General features: G+C 36.1%; 2 protein-coding genes and 20 non-coding genes across 22 annotated transcripts in view; 1 reads left to right on the top strand and 21 right to left on the bottom strand.

Moving 5' to 3' along the window:
- The first annotated feature begins 2,283 nt into the window (after nt 1–2,283).
- On the top strand, nt 2,284–7,753 carry LOC140060321 (transmembrane protein 179B-like). The gene is made up of 5 exons (XM_072106473.1): nt 2,284–2,443; nt 3,487–3,701; nt 3,868–3,996; nt 4,150–4,240; nt 5,432–7,753. The coding sequence occupies exons 1-5, from the start codon at nt 2,309–2,311 to the stop codon at nt 5,549–5,551; spliced, it is 690 nt and encodes a 229-aa protein (XP_071962574.1). The 5' UTR covers nt 2,284–2,308; the 3' UTR covers nt 5,552–7,753.
- LOC140060322 (adenylate cyclase type 10-like) overlaps nt 7,746–17,444 on the bottom strand; it is a 120,291-nt gene continuing 110,592 nt past the window's right edge. The window contains exons 29-33 of the mRNA XM_072106474.1: nt 11,582–11,678; nt 10,895–11,010; nt 10,369–10,486; nt 9,533–9,728; nt 7,746–8,831 (exon numbers count right to left, since the gene is read on the bottom strand). Of these exons, the coding sequence (XP_071962575.1) occupies nt 8,508–8,831; nt 9,533–9,728; nt 10,369–10,486; nt 10,895–11,010; nt 11,582–11,678 (851 nt within the window). The 3' untranslated portion in view covers nt 7,746–8,507. The remainder of the gene's footprint in view (nt 8,832–9,532; nt 9,729–10,368; nt 10,487–10,894; nt 11,011–11,581; nt 11,679–17,444) is intronic.
- On the bottom strand, nt 12,461–12,542 carry Trnas-gcu (transfer RNA serine (anticodon GCU)). Its single transcript has one exon. It is a non-coding gene; the product is annotated as a tRNA-Ser (tRNA).
- Nucleotides 13,214–13,295, bottom strand: Trnas-gcu (transfer RNA serine (anticodon GCU)). The gene has a single exon. It is a non-coding gene; the product is annotated as a tRNA-Ser (tRNA).
- Trnas-gcu (transfer RNA serine (anticodon GCU)) lies at nt 13,438–13,519 on the bottom strand. Its single transcript has one exon. It is a non-coding gene; the product is annotated as a tRNA-Ser (tRNA).
- Trnas-gcu (transfer RNA serine (anticodon GCU)) lies at nt 13,658–13,730 on the bottom strand. The gene has a single exon. It is a non-coding gene; the product is annotated as a tRNA-Ser (tRNA).
- Nucleotides 13,869–13,950, bottom strand: Trnas-gcu (transfer RNA serine (anticodon GCU)). The gene has a single exon. It is a non-coding gene; the product is annotated as a tRNA-Ser (tRNA).
- Nucleotides 14,278–14,354, bottom strand: Trnas-gcu (transfer RNA serine (anticodon GCU)). Its single transcript has one exon. It is a non-coding gene; the product is annotated as a tRNA-Ser (tRNA).
- Trnas-gcu (transfer RNA serine (anticodon GCU)) lies at nt 14,493–14,574 on the bottom strand. The gene has a single exon. It is a non-coding gene; the product is annotated as a tRNA-Ser (tRNA).
- Trnas-gcu (transfer RNA serine (anticodon GCU)) lies at nt 14,713–14,794 on the bottom strand. Its single transcript has one exon. It is a non-coding gene; the product is annotated as a tRNA-Ser (tRNA).
- Trnas-gcu (transfer RNA serine (anticodon GCU)) lies at nt 14,933–15,014 on the bottom strand. The gene has a single exon. It is a non-coding gene; the product is annotated as a tRNA-Ser (tRNA).
- On the bottom strand, nt 15,153–15,234 carry Trnas-gcu (transfer RNA serine (anticodon GCU)). The gene has a single exon. It is a non-coding gene; the product is annotated as a tRNA-Ser (tRNA).
- On the bottom strand, nt 15,373–15,454 carry Trnas-gcu (transfer RNA serine (anticodon GCU)). Its single transcript has one exon. It is a non-coding gene; the product is annotated as a tRNA-Ser (tRNA).
- On the bottom strand, nt 15,593–15,678 carry Trnac-gca (transfer RNA cysteine (anticodon GCA)). Its single transcript is given in 2 exon segments — nt 15,593–15,637; nt 15,642–15,678. It is a non-coding gene; the product is annotated as a tRNA-Cys (tRNA).
- Trnas-gcu (transfer RNA serine (anticodon GCU)) lies at nt 15,817–15,898 on the bottom strand. Its single transcript has one exon. It is a non-coding gene; the product is annotated as a tRNA-Ser (tRNA).
- On the bottom strand, nt 16,037–16,118 carry Trnas-gcu (transfer RNA serine (anticodon GCU)). The gene has a single exon. It is a non-coding gene; the product is annotated as a tRNA-Ser (tRNA).
- On the bottom strand, nt 16,257–16,342 carry Trnac-gca (transfer RNA cysteine (anticodon GCA)). The gene is given in 2 exon segments: nt 16,257–16,301; nt 16,306–16,342. It is a non-coding gene; the product is annotated as a tRNA-Cys (tRNA).
- Trnas-gcu (transfer RNA serine (anticodon GCU)) lies at nt 16,481–16,562 on the bottom strand. Its single transcript has one exon. It is a non-coding gene; the product is annotated as a tRNA-Ser (tRNA).
- On the bottom strand, nt 16,701–16,782 carry Trnas-gcu (transfer RNA serine (anticodon GCU)). Its single transcript has one exon. It is a non-coding gene; the product is annotated as a tRNA-Ser (tRNA).
- Trnas-gcu (transfer RNA serine (anticodon GCU)) lies at nt 16,921–17,002 on the bottom strand. Its single transcript has one exon. It is a non-coding gene; the product is annotated as a tRNA-Ser (tRNA).
- Trnas-gcu (transfer RNA serine (anticodon GCU)) lies at nt 17,141–17,222 on the bottom strand. The gene has a single exon. It is a non-coding gene; the product is annotated as a tRNA-Ser (tRNA).
- Nucleotides 17,361–17,442, bottom strand: Trnas-gcu (transfer RNA serine (anticodon GCU)). The gene has a single exon. It is a non-coding gene; the product is annotated as a tRNA-Ser (tRNA).

Below are 17,444 nucleotides of genomic sequence, written 5' to 3'. Positions count from 1 at the left end.
TTGTTACTTTATATATATATATATTTTTTTCTTAGGTGACCATCTGTTACGAACTATGCTCTTCTTGGTCTTCCTTTCATTCACAATGCTTCTTATTTTATTACCTGTTTTATTTTTTGTGTTCGATAGGCCTAAATAAACTGAAACTGAAACTGAAAACTTATAGCTTTTCTGAAATTCAATATTCGCTCACAATTTTACATGCATTGTGCAGCTTCCTGGTTGAAAGTAAGATCTTTTGAAATATTTCCATTATTGATCATCAAATAGTATTATTTAAAAGTTATATCAATATTTGAAGCACATTTGATGTTATAAGTGTGACGTGATAAGTTAATTTACTTAAACTAGATGGCACGCTCGCTTCGCTCGCGTACCATCTAGGTCGTGCCCACAGATGGTTCTCGAATACACAGTATTTCCAGCGAGAAAAAATGGAGATTTCAAATGTACGTACTGCAGGACTATAATACATTGTCGTTTACAGAAACGAATAAATATACACAATGACTTATGTAGTCAACCAAAATTAGCACCCTGAGAATTACTTCCGAGAGAGAAACAAAATGAGTCAAATTTTTTTTATTTGGACTCATTTAAACAAACCCAATTTGTGTTTTGTATGTAACATTAAGGGTTGAGGGATGGGGGAAGAAGATAGGTACAAAGAGGAAACATTTTAAAATATATTCTTATCCACTCAGTAACGAAATATTGTTTTTAATGTTTTATAGGCCTATAAATAATATACCACTAAATACAGTAAAACATTTACGATTTAATACGGTACTTTGTTAAAACTCTCACTGTCATAGTCGATTGAAATAGTAAAGTACATGTAACGATACACCACTACGACGTTTATATATTTTTAAATTATTAATTAATACAAACGTTGAGAAGCAACTGTCAGTAATAACGTTTATTTATTTGTATATTATATGTTTATAATCTAACAGTAGGGCCTACCGACACTCACAGTAATAAAGTTTATTTGTATATATTTTTATATTACATCTAACAGTACCAACACTCACAGTAAGAAATTTGCGATTCAAATTGCGATCAAAAGTGGTTAATACCTTAACAGTATTGTACAGCATTGCAATACTATTTATGTTTATTCTCCAAGGGGGCCCATAAATCTAAATCTATACCTGTATGGTTAAACCAAATAATTTGGAATGTTCCATTCATCACAAATCAATACATTTGTAAAAACGTATATTAAATGTATCAAAATAGTATTTTTTAAAGAAAATCGGCCTGTCTTCAACATTATGATGCTGTACTCGAACTGTTCAACCGGTTTTCAGCCATTAAAAACAATTATCGTAGGAGGAGATAGGAAAATGCGAAGCATCCTCGTATTATTGTCTGCGGGTATTTTTCAAGACGGACATCCATTAGACAGTGTATACCACCATCGAAAAACACCCCTATTTGGGGCAAATCGTTGAACCTAAATTCGTTTTAATCGTCAATAACTAATTATCTAACTTAATTTAATTAGTAAACAGGGTTACATCAGGTGGTTAAAATCAGTACCGAAAGTACGAACCAACTTTATATACCATCGAGTAAAAATTCTAGAAGTAAGGCGCGATTTACCGAATTTTGCCCTTACGTAAATTTATATATAGATATCGCCCTCAAACGTCAAAGTTTTTTTTTGTATAAATATTGTTTCTTTGGTGTTTTATTTGATAAGATTTTAACAGTTAATTTTTTCTGGTTTTCGAAAAAATATCAATAAAAGAAAAGTTAAACCTAATACAGAAAAGTTAAAAAAAGTCGTATAATGTGTAAAATAATAGTTATTCAGGTTTTTAATTAATTAAGTTTGAAAATCAGCCAAACCAGACTTATGTCTTAGACCTTAGTTAGATATTCTATTGGGAACGAAGAAGCATACAAATGTAGTAAGCGTTAACGAATTGTTCAGGTTTTATTTTTCTAATGTTTTAATAATATGATATCTTTATATTATTTATTCATATATTTTGTCCATGTAGGCCTATGTGAATGTATTTATGTCTTAAATACGAGATATATGTGAAAAAGAAATTGAAAAAGTATAAAACTAAAAAAGAACAGCTAAACCTACATTTAGACGCAAAATGTAAAGAATGGAAATGAAAGTCTGACAAAAGGAAAATACACAATTTGTATAAAATTTGAGCTTGTACAGTAGAGATATATTAGAGAGAAAGAAAATGTAACGCTTCATTGCACCTGCACATGGCGTCATACACGAACGGACACACTCCCGAATGTTACAATATTATTTAATGCATCCCGCCGGTCGATGTTCTGTGGATATCCTGTGATTTTCATTATGGCTGATCGTAAAGAGATAATGTGGGACATTGGCCGACTTGCACTCCTTTTCGTTACATTTGCTTCAGGAATTACTGTAATTTTGATTATATTAACTTTTAAGGTAATATTTCGTGTTTATTACAATATTTTCTGATTGTGTCTGAAATCATAATCTTCTATGACATAAGCCAATAGGCCTACATACTAATTCTTTTCTATTAATTTTATCAGCGCATTCCTAAAACCATAAAGTGGAGGTATCCTAAATTTCTCCTTTGTTGTTTGTTGTATAGCAACAGAATGGTTATAGTGTCAGAGCTAGTTTTTACAGAACTTTAATGTCTGGTTTTCTGCATGGTAAGTCTGGTACAGTCGAAATGTGTTTTTGTTCCTCAAGAAAAGTCTGGTTTTAGGGAGAGTTTCTTGTTTTCAGAGAGTCCGGTATTGGGAGAGTCGACTGTAGGCCCTACTACAAATAGGCCTATGTAATATAAAAATCAGCTGCGAGAAATGTTAATTTTTTATGATTATGCCAATTAATGTTTAATTAACATACATGATACAAGCATAGCAAAAAGTTTTGAAAGGCCAGTACAACATAATGAAATTAACATAGGCCTACATAGTATATGACCTACTGTTAATGTTATTATCGACCCACTTGCAGAAATGTATTAAACATGTTACATACATACTCTAGAGAGTCATATTCTCTAGAGGTCAGGGGTAATAACAAAGTAAAGCGGTACAGGAGGAGTGCTCAAACAATTATATACTAGTCAATAATGTAGGCCATACTTATTATTCATTAAAAGCCATTGAAATCAATCAATATATCATCAATCAATCAATCGTTCGATTTATATAGCGCCATTCCAACAGTCATTGCTCATGGCGCTGCCAAAAATATCAGAAAAAGTTTTGAGTAGTAACTTAAAGGTGCTCAATAATGATGTTTGTTTAATGTTCAAGTAGGTGTGGTTCCAGAGCCTAGGTCCAGCAATACTGACTGAAAGTCCGATCTCCCGGCCCCAACTATGTTTGCTCCTCGGAATGTGTAGTAGCACCTGATGACTAGATCTTAGTTCTCGCTTTCTCTCCTTGATTGTCAAATAATGAGAGGTATTTGGGAGCGCAACTATGATTTTTTTTCTTTTATATAAGGGGGAACGTGGCGGACATTGTATTATCTTGTCTGATATGAAGTGGTACGATGGGAGTTCGTCGTGTGATGAAGGCATAGAACATTGCTTCAATCTCCCTACCAGACCTGGGTGCTGTTCATACATCATCAACAGTCAGGCAGCCGCCTGTGCTTTTAGTTGTATGTGGTTTATATTTTTCATTGTTAAGCTGGTTACAAAGAAAGAGTACGCTCGGTAAGTTTAAAAAGGAAAAAAAAAGCATACATCCATGTCCTATGTACTGTATAATAGTACGGTGTACGGTACATCACTTAAAAATCTCACTGATCGTACTGCTGATTTTGTTCACATTTTGATCTGGTTGATGCACTTTGAATCTAGGCTATCTTTACCATTTTAGGCGCTGTCGCCTGAAGCTGATGGCGATTTCATCGATTATCTACGCCGTACTTGGGTTTATATCGGCCTGTATCCTTCTTGTCGGACTCCACAAGCTGTGTAAAGGCCTGCAAAGTGGACCAATTCTGGAGTAAGTATCAGTTTGCGTGTCCCTTGCATCAATCATTATCGGTTGATAAGACACTATAATGGAAACCCCTATAATGGAGTTATACCCTTATAATGGACAGATTTCACCGACCCTATTCAACGATTAAAAATATAGATTATAATTAATTTACAGCCAACCCTGTGGATTGTTTCAAACGAACGTGATCTGGAAATATGGAAAGAATGATCATTTTTACTTCATCAAATATTTCCACAGTGGCCAGGTAATATTTTTGTAATTTTACTCTCACCAATTGGCATTATATTTTTTTTCATAAACCACAGTAGTATGATGAGTGCCACGGTATTAATTTTGCATGCGTGTGTCTTTTTGATCGCTGCGCCTCCATCGACCTCCGACGCAAACTACCGGGAGCATTTTTTCCTATACCTTTTAACTTCTTTTGAAGGTTCTGTGTTTCGAATTAATATTGGTAAAAATATAATATTTTGGCACATATGGTCTGAAAATTAATTTGAAAGTAAGGCCTATCGAGTATTTAAATACATAAATGTTTTTAAATCAGTTTTCCAGGCCTTCTGTAGTTGATTTAGATCGACCAATCAATCAAACAAGCAATCAAAGTCCGTGGCCTAAACTGTACAGAACAAAAATACAATCTTAAACTTTAAAAATAGATGCATAATCCGGGGTAGGCGTGTTACTCCCTAATGTTGTGTAGTGACCCACATACCCCAACATTCCAGTAAACAATATTTCGAACGAATCTTTGTCGTACATCAGCCAAAACGTATACTAATCAATATTCTTTCTCTCTATACACACACCAATCGCCCAAAATATTGACCATAGAGGAAGGATAGTTTTGAATGATAATGAATGAATGATATTATTATATACAAATATATTATTATTATTATTATTATTTTATTTATATAGCGCTTTTCCAAATTAGTGTAAAATGATCAAAGCGCTTTACATCAGCAGACCCAACAATGAGTTACTTCTTAGGAAATAGATGTGTTTTGAGGGCTTTTTAAAATTTTAAAACCATGGTTTGTTCCCGGATCACAGACGGGAGTTCGTTCCACATCACCGGCGGTCCAAATTTTGAGAAATTATTATTTCCAGAGGTCCGCTTTTCGAGACAGTGATCCAATCTACCGATCTATCTCACTATATTATATAGGATCAGTCATTGTTTATTGATCATAGGCCTTGAATACCATACTGTCTGCATCTCTTTCCAGGCTTGCTTTTGGGTGTGCGAATGGCAACTTTTTCAGCATTTCCGCGTGACGTCGTTTACAATGCTTCCGGTTCTCTTAAAATACAACTGACTGAAGGCGGCGCGGCGCGAAAAAAAAAAATGAATTCAGACTTGCGGCAAGTCTATTTAAGTTCCAACGAAAAAGATGCTCCAAGTCTCACGATTTCTGTCTTTTTTTTTCAGATTACGTCATGGATTTCTTGTATCTGTTGGCTTGTGTTGTTTATCACAAGTGTGATACAATTAAAATTGCACGGAGGAGGGAATCAGACACTTGAAAATGAAACAGATGTTGTAATTTAGAGCATGGAGAAATAGCCTATATAAATAGCCTAACTCCATGCTTAGAGGTAAAGAGGAAGGGAATGAGTTGATAGTAACGGTCGAAGGTTTTTGAGATAGTCGGAAAATTACAAGTAAATATCACTTAAATTTATAATATCATCATAGTGAACCATTATTATTTCTTATCTTTGAATCGAAATTCCGCTCGAGTATGTAAACAATTAATTATAACCTCTTTGAATTAACTTTAGTGGCAGCTTTAAAGAACAACTTTACTACATTTTGCCAACGAATTAGGGATGTACATTATGATTTCAGAACAATTACAAGATTTACGACTACGCCGCGCGCGCTCGCCGTATACAGCCGTCGCCGTAAATCGATGTGACGTCAAGTGTGCTTAGCAAAATCTACCTTATGAGTTTTCACACTGTTGTTGTTAACACACAGCAGACAAAGCGGGGAATGTCGGGAAATACTTCGAAAACAGGGCACTTTTGCAGTTTTTTTGTTTGATTTTTGATGAAAAAACATTTTGTAACTTTAGTTACAATAAATTAAAACTGTAGACCTAATTTAGATTAGGTAATTTTATAAAAAAATTACAAAATATATGAAAAAGGTTTTTCTCCTAAGAGCATTAATCTGCTTCATTATATATTCATCATACTGTTATCTGATTGGTCAATTACTGTAGTTGAGGCCTTTTGTCAAATTATTTCTATAGCTGTTTGTAGATAAGCCACAATAATAAAATTGTAAATTTCATATTTATAGACATATTTTGAGATTGATAGGGTATATAATACCCCCAAGAGTCAAATAAGACAAAAATCTCAATTTCGAAAAAAAGTGAGTTAAGCCCTTTTCTCAAAGTAGGGCAGTAGGCCTATATTTTCTTTTAAGAAACGTCCTAGAGGCTAAATATAATTTTCGTAGGAATGCAGAAAATATGAATTATTCATATTCAACTACCGTATTGAATATAAATGAAGTATGACGTAATAATTGACCTGACTACACTTCGCTAATGCAAACGCATAATAAATAAGAGACATGGGCTGCTTTTACGTAAAAGAAAAATTAATACATATTATCGCACTTCTATATTTACTGCCAGACATTAATATTAATTATGTCAACACTTAAGCCTGGTTCCCACTAGCGACGCAACGCAAGGACGTAACGCAACGCAAGTGAATTGACCAATCACAAGCGATGGCTTATTCGCTTGTGATTGCTAACTGTCTATAAAACTTCGCTTGTCATTGGTTAAAACGCTTGCGTTGCGTTTACGTCCTTGCGTTACGTTCAAGTGGGAACCAAGCTTTATGCCTCTTTCTCACATTTACTTACGAATTTTTGTTACGAATGAACACGAATTTGAAATGTACAATAATCGTAGTCATTCGTACAGAAAACTACGTTGACGAATGAGTATTAATGTAAAATAGTGTTTAGTGTGATACGATTCCGCTGCGACGGACTACGAATGATTTCACTGTTACGAACAAGTACCAAAAAATGATATAATAATGATACGATCCACTATACGACGCATTACAATGGACCACGAACATCATGTGTACGATGTTATTACGAATTTAAAAATGTTCCAATTCGTTTTCATTCGTAGCCAAAATAATGAATGTGGGAAAGGGGCATTAGGTATGTCATCCATGTATAAGGGATTGCAAGCCGTAGTTATGAACGCAGCCTATTAAATCCTGTATTTTTCCTTAAAAGAATCATCAGTCGTTTTCTGTTTGGATTGTGCCGTTTTGCCGTGATATTCGAATGGTTTTGTTTGTGAAGAAGAACAGGTTATGTAAGATGGCATAATACATAATTAATCATATTAAATGATGTGTTACTATAACAGCTATATCCTTATATAAACGTTAATGTTACCTTGATATTCGGTAGTACTGTAGCTGATCTTTATAAATCCAATAACGGTAAAATCAAATCAATTAAAATAAAAGAAAACATGGAGCTGGTAGAAAATGACGCACTATTAGCTAAAATCAATTATGGAATGCTATCATGGTGTTCAAATACTACTACCAGCGACAACTGACTAGTGTCGAACGGAGAAAACAAAAGACTAGTGACAACTGTGCAAGATTGAAATGCAAATTAGAAAAAAAACACCTGAAACCATTCTAACTAATTTTATACTAATTTTTGTTTGAGGATGAATAAATAAAATACAGTAAGATAAACACTTTCATGTTTAAAACATTTATTTCGAAATCAAACTCAAATACAGGAAAATAAAACAATTCGAACTTCTGTGACGCATTGGAGATGAATGATAAATAATCATTAAAACTTAAATTAAGTTTCTACTTATTGTTTTTGTTTTACGTAACTATGGGCGTTAAGTATAGGTATGACACGCCGTATGTGCCAAAATGGCTTTATTTTTACGAATCGCCGTCGAGAACATGTACTAATTAAAACTGTGTGGTATTTATCTAATTCGATTTAATCATGTTCTGCAAGTTTCGCTTCCTAAAAAACCACCAACAAGTTTACATTAATTATTATAACAAGACAGAAACTGGCGACAAAATATTGAGATTCGCGATGGGGCGCAGCTGGCAATAATTAAATATAAACTATCTTACCGTTTGAATAAAAATACCCGTAATACATTTTTTTTTTCAATTACAACCATACTTAAATTATTTATTATACATTATAATAATTATTGCACTAACAAACAACACAGCAATTTGTACGCATATTTACATTTGCCATTAGAATCCAAATATTTGTATGATCGACATATTGATACGATCAATACAACTGAGATTAGACCGTGCTTGGTTACAACTACGACGCAACGTAATGACGTCATTCTTGGTTCCTACTTCGACGCAATAACCTCTAAATAGACCAACACAGGCAACAGGTTGGATGATACATCGTCACGTGCACGTCTTTGCGTTACGGTGCAAAACTTTTCTTATGGTAAAGGTAAAGAATACTTAACCATAGTGGCATCAAGGTTTCTAGCCGCATGCCAATCCAGATCCTTTTCTACGGACTGTAACCAATGTGTGCTAAGATCCTTTGAGCACTTAGGATCAAACCAGTACGTAGAGGTGTGCTCTGCCCAGTGTTCCTCAACTGATAGCCCTTTCTGTCGACTTCCTTCTATACATTTATTTAACACTTTACGAGCATTACTTTGTTTTTTGTCTAACATAAGGCGGTAAGCTCGTAGGTGCATCAGTCGTGGTTTCAAAACGGGAAAGAAATTGACTCGTGACTGCAGTGTGGAAAACATCTTTGAAAATAATACAGACAAATAAATACATTTAAGCTGTGTTTTATATATAAACAAATGTATACAAAAAATTATATTGATATTCGCATTTACGTGCTAACTTTTTGAGCTGCCATTGAAAAAATATATACACGTCAAAAAAAAAATAATAAAGGGAAATGGCGAACATCGTCTACGATGTATTTGGTACAGAACAAAGATCTTTGGTATAGAATCATAAGCCATTGAGGGGGCCAACTTCCTATGTTAATAGGAAATACATTTCACAATTTCGTAACGTTAATAATATCTTCATAACCATCATTGTCGACGTCACCAACATTCTAACCCTAAATATTTACTATTCTTTGTAAGAGTATGAAGTGTAAAATTGATGAATTTAACATTGCTCCACTAGATATGTCACCATGGCTTTGTTGTTCACCCGGGTAAGTTGGCTCCAACCTACCAAAGTTAGCCCAACTATGCCCATGAAACCAACTTAACCGTGTAAGTTGGCTCCAACCTACCAAAGTTAGACAAACTATGCCCATGAAACCAACTTAACCGTGTAAGTTGGCTCCAACCTACCAAAGTTAGACAAACTATGGCCATGAAACCAACTTACCCGTGTAAGTTGGCTCCAACCTACCAAAGTTAGCCCAACAATGCCCATGATACCAACTTACCCAGGTAAATAACAAACCTACAACTGGAATTACCTTGTCAACCTGTACCTTCTCGTCCCGACCTGAATCGCCATCCTTCAGCGCTCTGTACACATGCAGAAGCCTGCATTCTAACATCTTGAACGCTGATTGTACAGTAACCAACGTCGTTCGTTCATGGCGTGCCGCTAGTTCATCAGACAGCTCCATCCATCTGATGGACTTGATCCACTCGCCCTTTCTGGAATACCTAAAAACAACAATTTACAGAGGAAAAATATACCAGGATTCATTCTTTCCTGGCCAATTGATATTTTCCCTTCTCTGGGCTGCAATTTTTTACCGGTACTCGACGTCTTAGGCAGAAATCATGAATAATTCATAAGATTAATTATTGTATATGTTACAGATAGCCGACCTACTTCTTAAATATATCTTAAACCAGGGAAGAGTGAAATTACATTTCACTCTTCCCTGCTTAACCTACCGCTCTAAATAATCTCTCTCAACTAATAAACAAATTAGCCTACATCGAAGATGTCGATGCCGTTCGAATCCCGAGCTTTAAGTCCACAATCTGAAGTCTATATAAATTGCGCCAATTGCAGATAACCTATATCCATTAGCTTATTACAGACCCTATAATGTCCTAATTTATGCCTTAATCTCATGAGTTATTCATGATTTTTGCCTAAGACTTATACCTAATATTATTAGACCTACCAAAAGTGTTATTTATTGTCAGACTAAACGTATAGTAAGACCAAAATACATACATATCCGATATTAAATATTAAATCAACATTTCGTATTTAAACAAATTTGAATTACCTGTCTACCACGTTCCCGATTCGAAATAGGTACCAAAACTATGTAGGAGGCCTACTTACCATAACGCTAGACATGACTGGAGGTACAACCTCGGGGTGGTGTCCACCGAGAAAGCTTGTTCATTCATAACACGTATGCAATAATCAATACATGTGTTATGGTCTTCAAGGGTGAACCCTATATGGATAAAAAGCTCTCAAACATAAATCATGTCTCTTCGCCAAAGCGTGCAGAGATCTATAACGTTTCTCATTTTAAATTCGCAATTGAGGCACTAGCCAAAAAAAAGTGCCTTTAATGGAGAGGTACGTGCGCGCTAAATCTAAATTATTGGTATCAAACTAAGCATTGACAAGACAGACTATCGCCGTCTGCCTTATGTTTAAGGGCTCATAAAAAACACCAAATACAATAGGTAACTCTGCTTTCGTAGACCTGTACAGTATCCAAACAAAGGTAGCAACTTGGAGTGAAATGACATTCCGAAAGACTTTATCGGGGGAATCAATAATACTTCCTAGCTATTGTTAATATGAACCAATAACGCAATGATAATGTATCCAAGTGATAATGATATACGTTTACCGGCTTCAAGAAGAAGATCCATACATCCACAAAAGTACCAGCCGACTGAAACGCAGTTTTCCTCCTCTTCAGCTGCATATTGTAACGCTTCTAGGTTCTCAACGCAGGAGGTTAATCTACAAAAACAAAACATTATAACTCCAGGTGAAATTCTTTTGTATGGATTAAGCGTCGACACTATGAAACCCTTGTTGAAACGCTAATTAATGGTACATCTTTTGTAAGAACTAAGCATCGACACCACCAATAGATAGGCCTACTTGACGCGTTCGTTGAAACGCCAATTAATGGTATATATTTTGTAAGAATTAAGCGTCAACACCAGGAAGGGACGCGTGGCGTGCTCGTTTCAACGCTTATTAATGGTATATCTTTTGTAATAATTAAGCGTCGACACTATTAAGAGGTAGGACTAGGCCCACTTGACGCATTCATTGAAACGCTAAGTAATGGTGCATCTTTTGTAATATAAGAATTAAGCAATGACATCTGCACAAAGAGACTTTTGACGCGCTAGTTGAAACGCTAATAATTGTACCAGCTTTTATAAGAACTAGGCATCAACAACATCAAGAGACATGTTGTGGCCTAAAACGCTAGTTGACTTGAGTCTCTAGTGTTGCTGTAAAATCAACACCATACCATAACAGTCTTATATCCAAAAGTTTACTTTATTATTGTACCTACCTGTTTGCTTGTAACAATGCTTGAGCTAACGTTGGCAGCACGGCTAATTCCAGATCAATTTCATGAAGTCGTTTGGCAATACGCAAAGCACTGTAACCTATAAAATGTTATTCAATGAATCAAATACCAATAATAAAAATACGATTATAAGAACATTGATATTATGGTTTCCGGTGCATAAGGTATCTCTAAACAATTAAATACACATATAACGTTATACCTTGTCTCATGAATCTATTGGCAAATATATCGTGTATTAGAGCTAGACTCGTTTCTATATGACTTGCGATAGTCAGTTAGACTCTATCTAGATGCAGAATCGGGTCGTATTCTTTAATCCTACATGATTGATTGATTGATTGAAATATATAATTATACTGGGTAACCTCTTCAGTCAAAGACTGGTCTCCCAGAGGGCCCAGTTGGTGATCAGTGGCTGTGATGTACCAATACACTGGGGTAACCCCCTACTCGTCTCGAAAGATGTACTAGGTTCTTTAAAGTGCACACGAGCTAGTTGTGTACACTGGACCTACGGTTTATAGTATTATATATAGTATATATTATCTTTTAAAATTGTGGCACACATTTATAATAATGTTATAATAATATATAATATAATAATATTGAATCATTATATCACAATATGTTGCGATTAACCTCAAATCGACAAGTAAATATAATAATATATAATTTTTATTTTTTTTAAGAACTAAATCAAAATGTGACATAATTATGTACCGTACCAAGGCTGGAAAAAGCAAAATATAGTAATTTTGTTCAGTGAAAAAATGGAAAAATAAGCAAAGACAGGTAACGAAAAATATGGGTGCAAAAAACATAAATAAATTTCAGGAAAAACTAAAAAAAAAAAAATGGCGACGAGGATGGGATTCGAACCCACGCGTGCAGAGCACAATGGATTAGCAGTCCATCGCCTTAACCACTCGGCCACCTCGTCTTTCACGACAGCCAGTCGCAAATAGTAAATCCACAATACTGGGTAAGATAACAATAGAAAATAAAACGTTCATAATAAACAACAGCTTCTGGCAATTTAAACATACTACTGTGTTTACATACGGGCGAATAATAAGTATTTTGTGATTATTATCTTTCACGCTTCACTGCACAGTAATAACATATTCCTAAAATAGGTTTACCAGACTATATATACGATAACAAGCAAGGGAAATATAAATCGTTGGATTTTATCTCAATTAATATTTTATAATAATGACCATGTATAAATACAGGCTGCTGCTATGCGTATCATGGGTAATGTTGGTCGTCCCCTAAATGCCAGCCCCGAAGTGTCCCTAACCCGGTCCCTAAAACAAGAACAAACCGATTATGCTTTTGTAGCCAACGTCATACATTTTATAAACTAACTCACAAACGAGTAGTTCATAAAAAAACAAAATGGCGACGAGGATGGGATTCGAACCCACGTGTGCAGAGCACAATGGATTAGCGGTCCTCATCCACCTCGTCTATACATTTATTGCGTTCGCACAGCACCATTCCAACATTTATACGAAATGTACCTGGGATTATTATAAGAACAATGTGTATTCTTATTCGAATAGGTCACATATTCATTAACGAGTAGTTCATAAAAAGAAACAATGGCGACGAGGATGGGATTCGAACCCACGCGAGCAGAGCACAATGGATTAGCAGCCCATCGCCTTAACCACTCGGCCACCTCGTCTATACACTTATTGCATTCGCACAGCTAGCACCATTCCAACATTTATATGAAATGTACCTGGGATTATTATAAGAACAAAATGTATTTTTATTCGAATAGGTCACATATTCACTAACGAGTAGTTCATAAAAATAAACAATGGCGACGAGGATGGGATTCGAACCCACGCGAGCAGAGCACAATGGATTAGCAGTCCATAGTCTTAACCACTCGGCAACCTCGTCTATACACTTATTGCATTCGCACAGCACCATTCCAACATTTATATGAAATGTACTTGGGATTATTAAAAGAACAATATGTATTTTTATTCGAATAGGTCACATATTCACTAACGAGTAGTTCATAAAAATAAACAATGGCGACGAGGATGGGATTCGAACCCACGCACAAAGGATTAGCAGTCCATCGCCTTAACCACTCGGCCACCTCATCTATACATTTATTGCATTCGCACAGCACCATTCCAACATTTATATGAAATGTACCTGGGATTATTATAAGAACAATATGTATTTTTATTCGAATAGGTCACATATTCACTAACGAGTAGTTCATAAAAATAAACAATGGCGACGAGGATGGGATTCGAACCCACGCGTGCAGAGCACAATGGATTAGCAGTCCATCGCCTTAACCACTCGGCCACCTCGTCTATACATTTATTGCATTCGCACAATAAAATTCCAACAATTATATGAAATGTACCTGGGATTATTATAAGAACAATATGTATTTTTATTCGAATAGGTCACATATTTACTAACGAGTAGTTCATTAAAAGAAACAATGGCGACGAGGATGGATTAGCAGTCCATCGCCTTAGCCACTCGGCCACCTTGTTTATACATTTATTGCATTCGCACAGTACCATTCCAACATTTATACGAAATGTATCTGGGAATATTATAAGAACAATATGTATTTTTATTCGAATAGGTCACATATTCACTAACGAGTAGTTCATAAAAAGAAACAATGGCGACGAGAATGGGATTCGAACCCACGCGAGCACAATGGATTAGCAGTCCATCGCCTTAACCACTCGGCCACCTCGTCTATACACTTATTGCATTCGCACAGCACCATTCCAACATTTATATGAAATGTACTTGGGATTATTAAAAGAACAATATGTATTTTTATTCGAATAGGTCACATATTCACTAACGAGTAGTTCATAAAAAGAAACAATGGCGACGAGGATGGGATTCGAAACCACGCGTGCGGAGCACAAAGGATTAGCAGTCCATCGCCTTAACCACTCGGCCACCTCGTCTATACATTTATTGCATTCGCACAGCACCATTCCAACATTTATATGAAATGTACCTGGGATTATTATAAAAACAATATGTAATTTTATTCGAATAGGTCACATATTCACTAACGAGTAGTTCATAAAAAGAAACAATGGCGACGAGGATGGGATTCGAACCCACGCGTGCAGTGCACAATGGATTAGCAGTCCATCGCCTTAACCACTCGGCCACCTCGTCTATACATTTATTGCATTCGCACAGTGCCATTCCAACATTTATACGAAATGTACCTGGGAGTATTATAAGAACAATATGTATTTTTATTCGAATAGGTCACATATTCACTATCGAGTAGTTCATAAAAAGAAACAATGGCGACGAGAATGGGATTCGAACCCACGCGTGCAGTGCACAATGGATTAGCAGTCCATCGCCTTAACCACTCGACCACCTCGTCTATACATTTATTGCATTCGCACAGCACCATTCCAGCATTTATATGAAATGTACCTGGGATTATTATAAGAACAATATGTATTTTTATTCGAATAGGTCACATATTCACTAACGAGTAGTTCATAAAAATAAACAATGGCGACGAGGATGGGATTCGAACCCAAGCGTGCAGACCACAATGGATTAGCAGTCCATCGCCTTAACCACTCGGCCACCTCGTCTATACACTTATTGCATTCGCACAGCACCATTCCAACATTTATATGAAATGTACCTGGGATTATTATAAGAACAATATGTATTTTTATTCGAATAGGTCACATATTCACTAACGAGTAGTTCATAAAAATAAACAATGGCGAGGAGAATAGGATTCGAACCCACACGTGCAGAGCACAATGGATTAGCAGTCCATCGCCTTAACCACTCGGCCACCTCATCTATACACTTATTGCATTCGCACAGCACCATTCCAACATTTATATGAAATGTACCTGGGATTATTATAAGAACAATATGTATTTTTATTCGAATAGGTCACATATTCACTAACGAGTAGTTCATGAAAATAAACAATGGCGACGAGGATGGGATTCGAACCCACGCGTGCAGAGCACAATGGATTAGCATGCAGTCCATCGCCTTAACCACTCGGCCACCTCGTCTATACATTAATTGTATTCGCACAGTACAATTCCAACATTTATATGAAATGTACCTGGGATTATTAAAAGAAGAATGTGTATTCTTATTCGAATAAGTCAAATATTCATTAACGAGTAGTTCATAAAAAGAAACAATGGCGACGAGAATGGGATTCGAACCCACGCGTGCAGAGCACAATGGATTAGCAGTCCATCGCCTTAACCACTCGACCACCTCGTCTATACACTTATTGCATTCGCACAGCACTATTCCAGCATTTATATGAAATGTACCTGGGATTATTATAAGAACAATATGTATTTTTATTCGAATAGGTCACATATTCACTAACGAGTAGTTCATAAAAATAACCAATGGCGACGAGGATGGGATTCGAACCCACGCGTGCAGAGCACAATGGATTAGCAGTCCATCGGCGCAACCACTCGGCCACCTCGTCTATACACTTATTGCATTCGCACAGCACCATTCCAACATTTATATGAAATGTACCTGGGATTATTATAAGAACAATATGTATTTTTATTCGAATAGGTCACATATTCACTAACGAGTAGTTCATGAAAATAAACAATGGCGACGAGGATGGGATTCGAACCCACGCGTGCAGAGCACAATGGATTAGCATGCAGTCCATCGCCTTAACCACTCGGCCACCTCGTCTATACATTAATTGTATTCGCACAGTACAATTCCAACATTTATATGAAATGTACCTGGGATTATTAAAAGAAGAATGTGTATTCTTATTCGAATAAGTCAAATATTCATTAACGAGTAGTTCATAAAAAGAAACAATGGCGACAAGAATGGGATTCGAACCCACGCGTGCAGAGCACAATGGATTAGCAGTCCATCGCCTTAACCACTCGACCACCTCGTCTATACACTTATTGCATTCGCACAGCACTATTCCAGCATTTATATGAAATGTACCTGGGATTATTATAAGAACAATATGTATTTTTATTCGAATAGGTCACATATTCACTAACGAGTAGTTCATAAAAATAACCAATGGCGACGAGGATGGGATTCGAACCCACGCGTGCAGAGCACAATGGATTAGCAGTCCATCGGCGCAACCACTCGGCCACCTCGTCTATACACTTATTGCATTCGCACAGCACCATTCCAACATTTATATGAAATGTACCTGGGATTATTATAAGAACAATATGTATTTTTATTCGAATAGGTCACATATTCACTAACGAGTAGTTCATAAAAATAAACAATGGCGAGGAGAATAGGATTCGAACCCACGCGTGCAGAGCACAATGGATTAGCAGTCCATCGCCTTAACCACTCGGCCACCTCGTCTATACACTTATTGCATTCGCACAGCACCATTCCAACATTTATATGAAATGTACCTGGGATTATTATAAGAACAATATGTATTTTTATTCGAATAGGTCACATATCCACTAACGAGTAGTTCATAAAAATAAACAATGGCGACGAGGATGGGATTCGAACCCACGCGTGCAGAGCACAATGGATTAGCAGTCCATCGCCTTAACCACTCGGCCACCTCGTCTATACATTAATTGTATTCGCACAGTACCATTCCAACATTTATACGAAATGTACCTGGGATTATTAAAAGAAGAATGTGTATTCTTATTCGAATAAGTCAAATATTTATTAACGAGTAGTTCATAAAAGGAAACAATGGCGACGAGAATGGGATTCGAACCCACGCTTGCAGAGCACAATGGATTAGCAGTCCATCGCCTTAACCACTCGACCACCTCGTCTA

Source organism: Antedon mediterranea, chromosome 10 (assembly GCF_964355755.1).
Source record: "Antedon mediterranea chromosome 10, ecAntMedi1.1, whole genome shotgun sequence".
In the NCBI taxonomy this organism is placed as follows: Eukaryota; Metazoa; Echinodermata; class Crinoidea; order Comatulida; family Antedonidae; genus Antedon; species Antedon mediterranea.
Note: the sequence above shows the minus strand (reverse complement) of the source record. Positions and strands in the feature narration are given on the sequence as shown.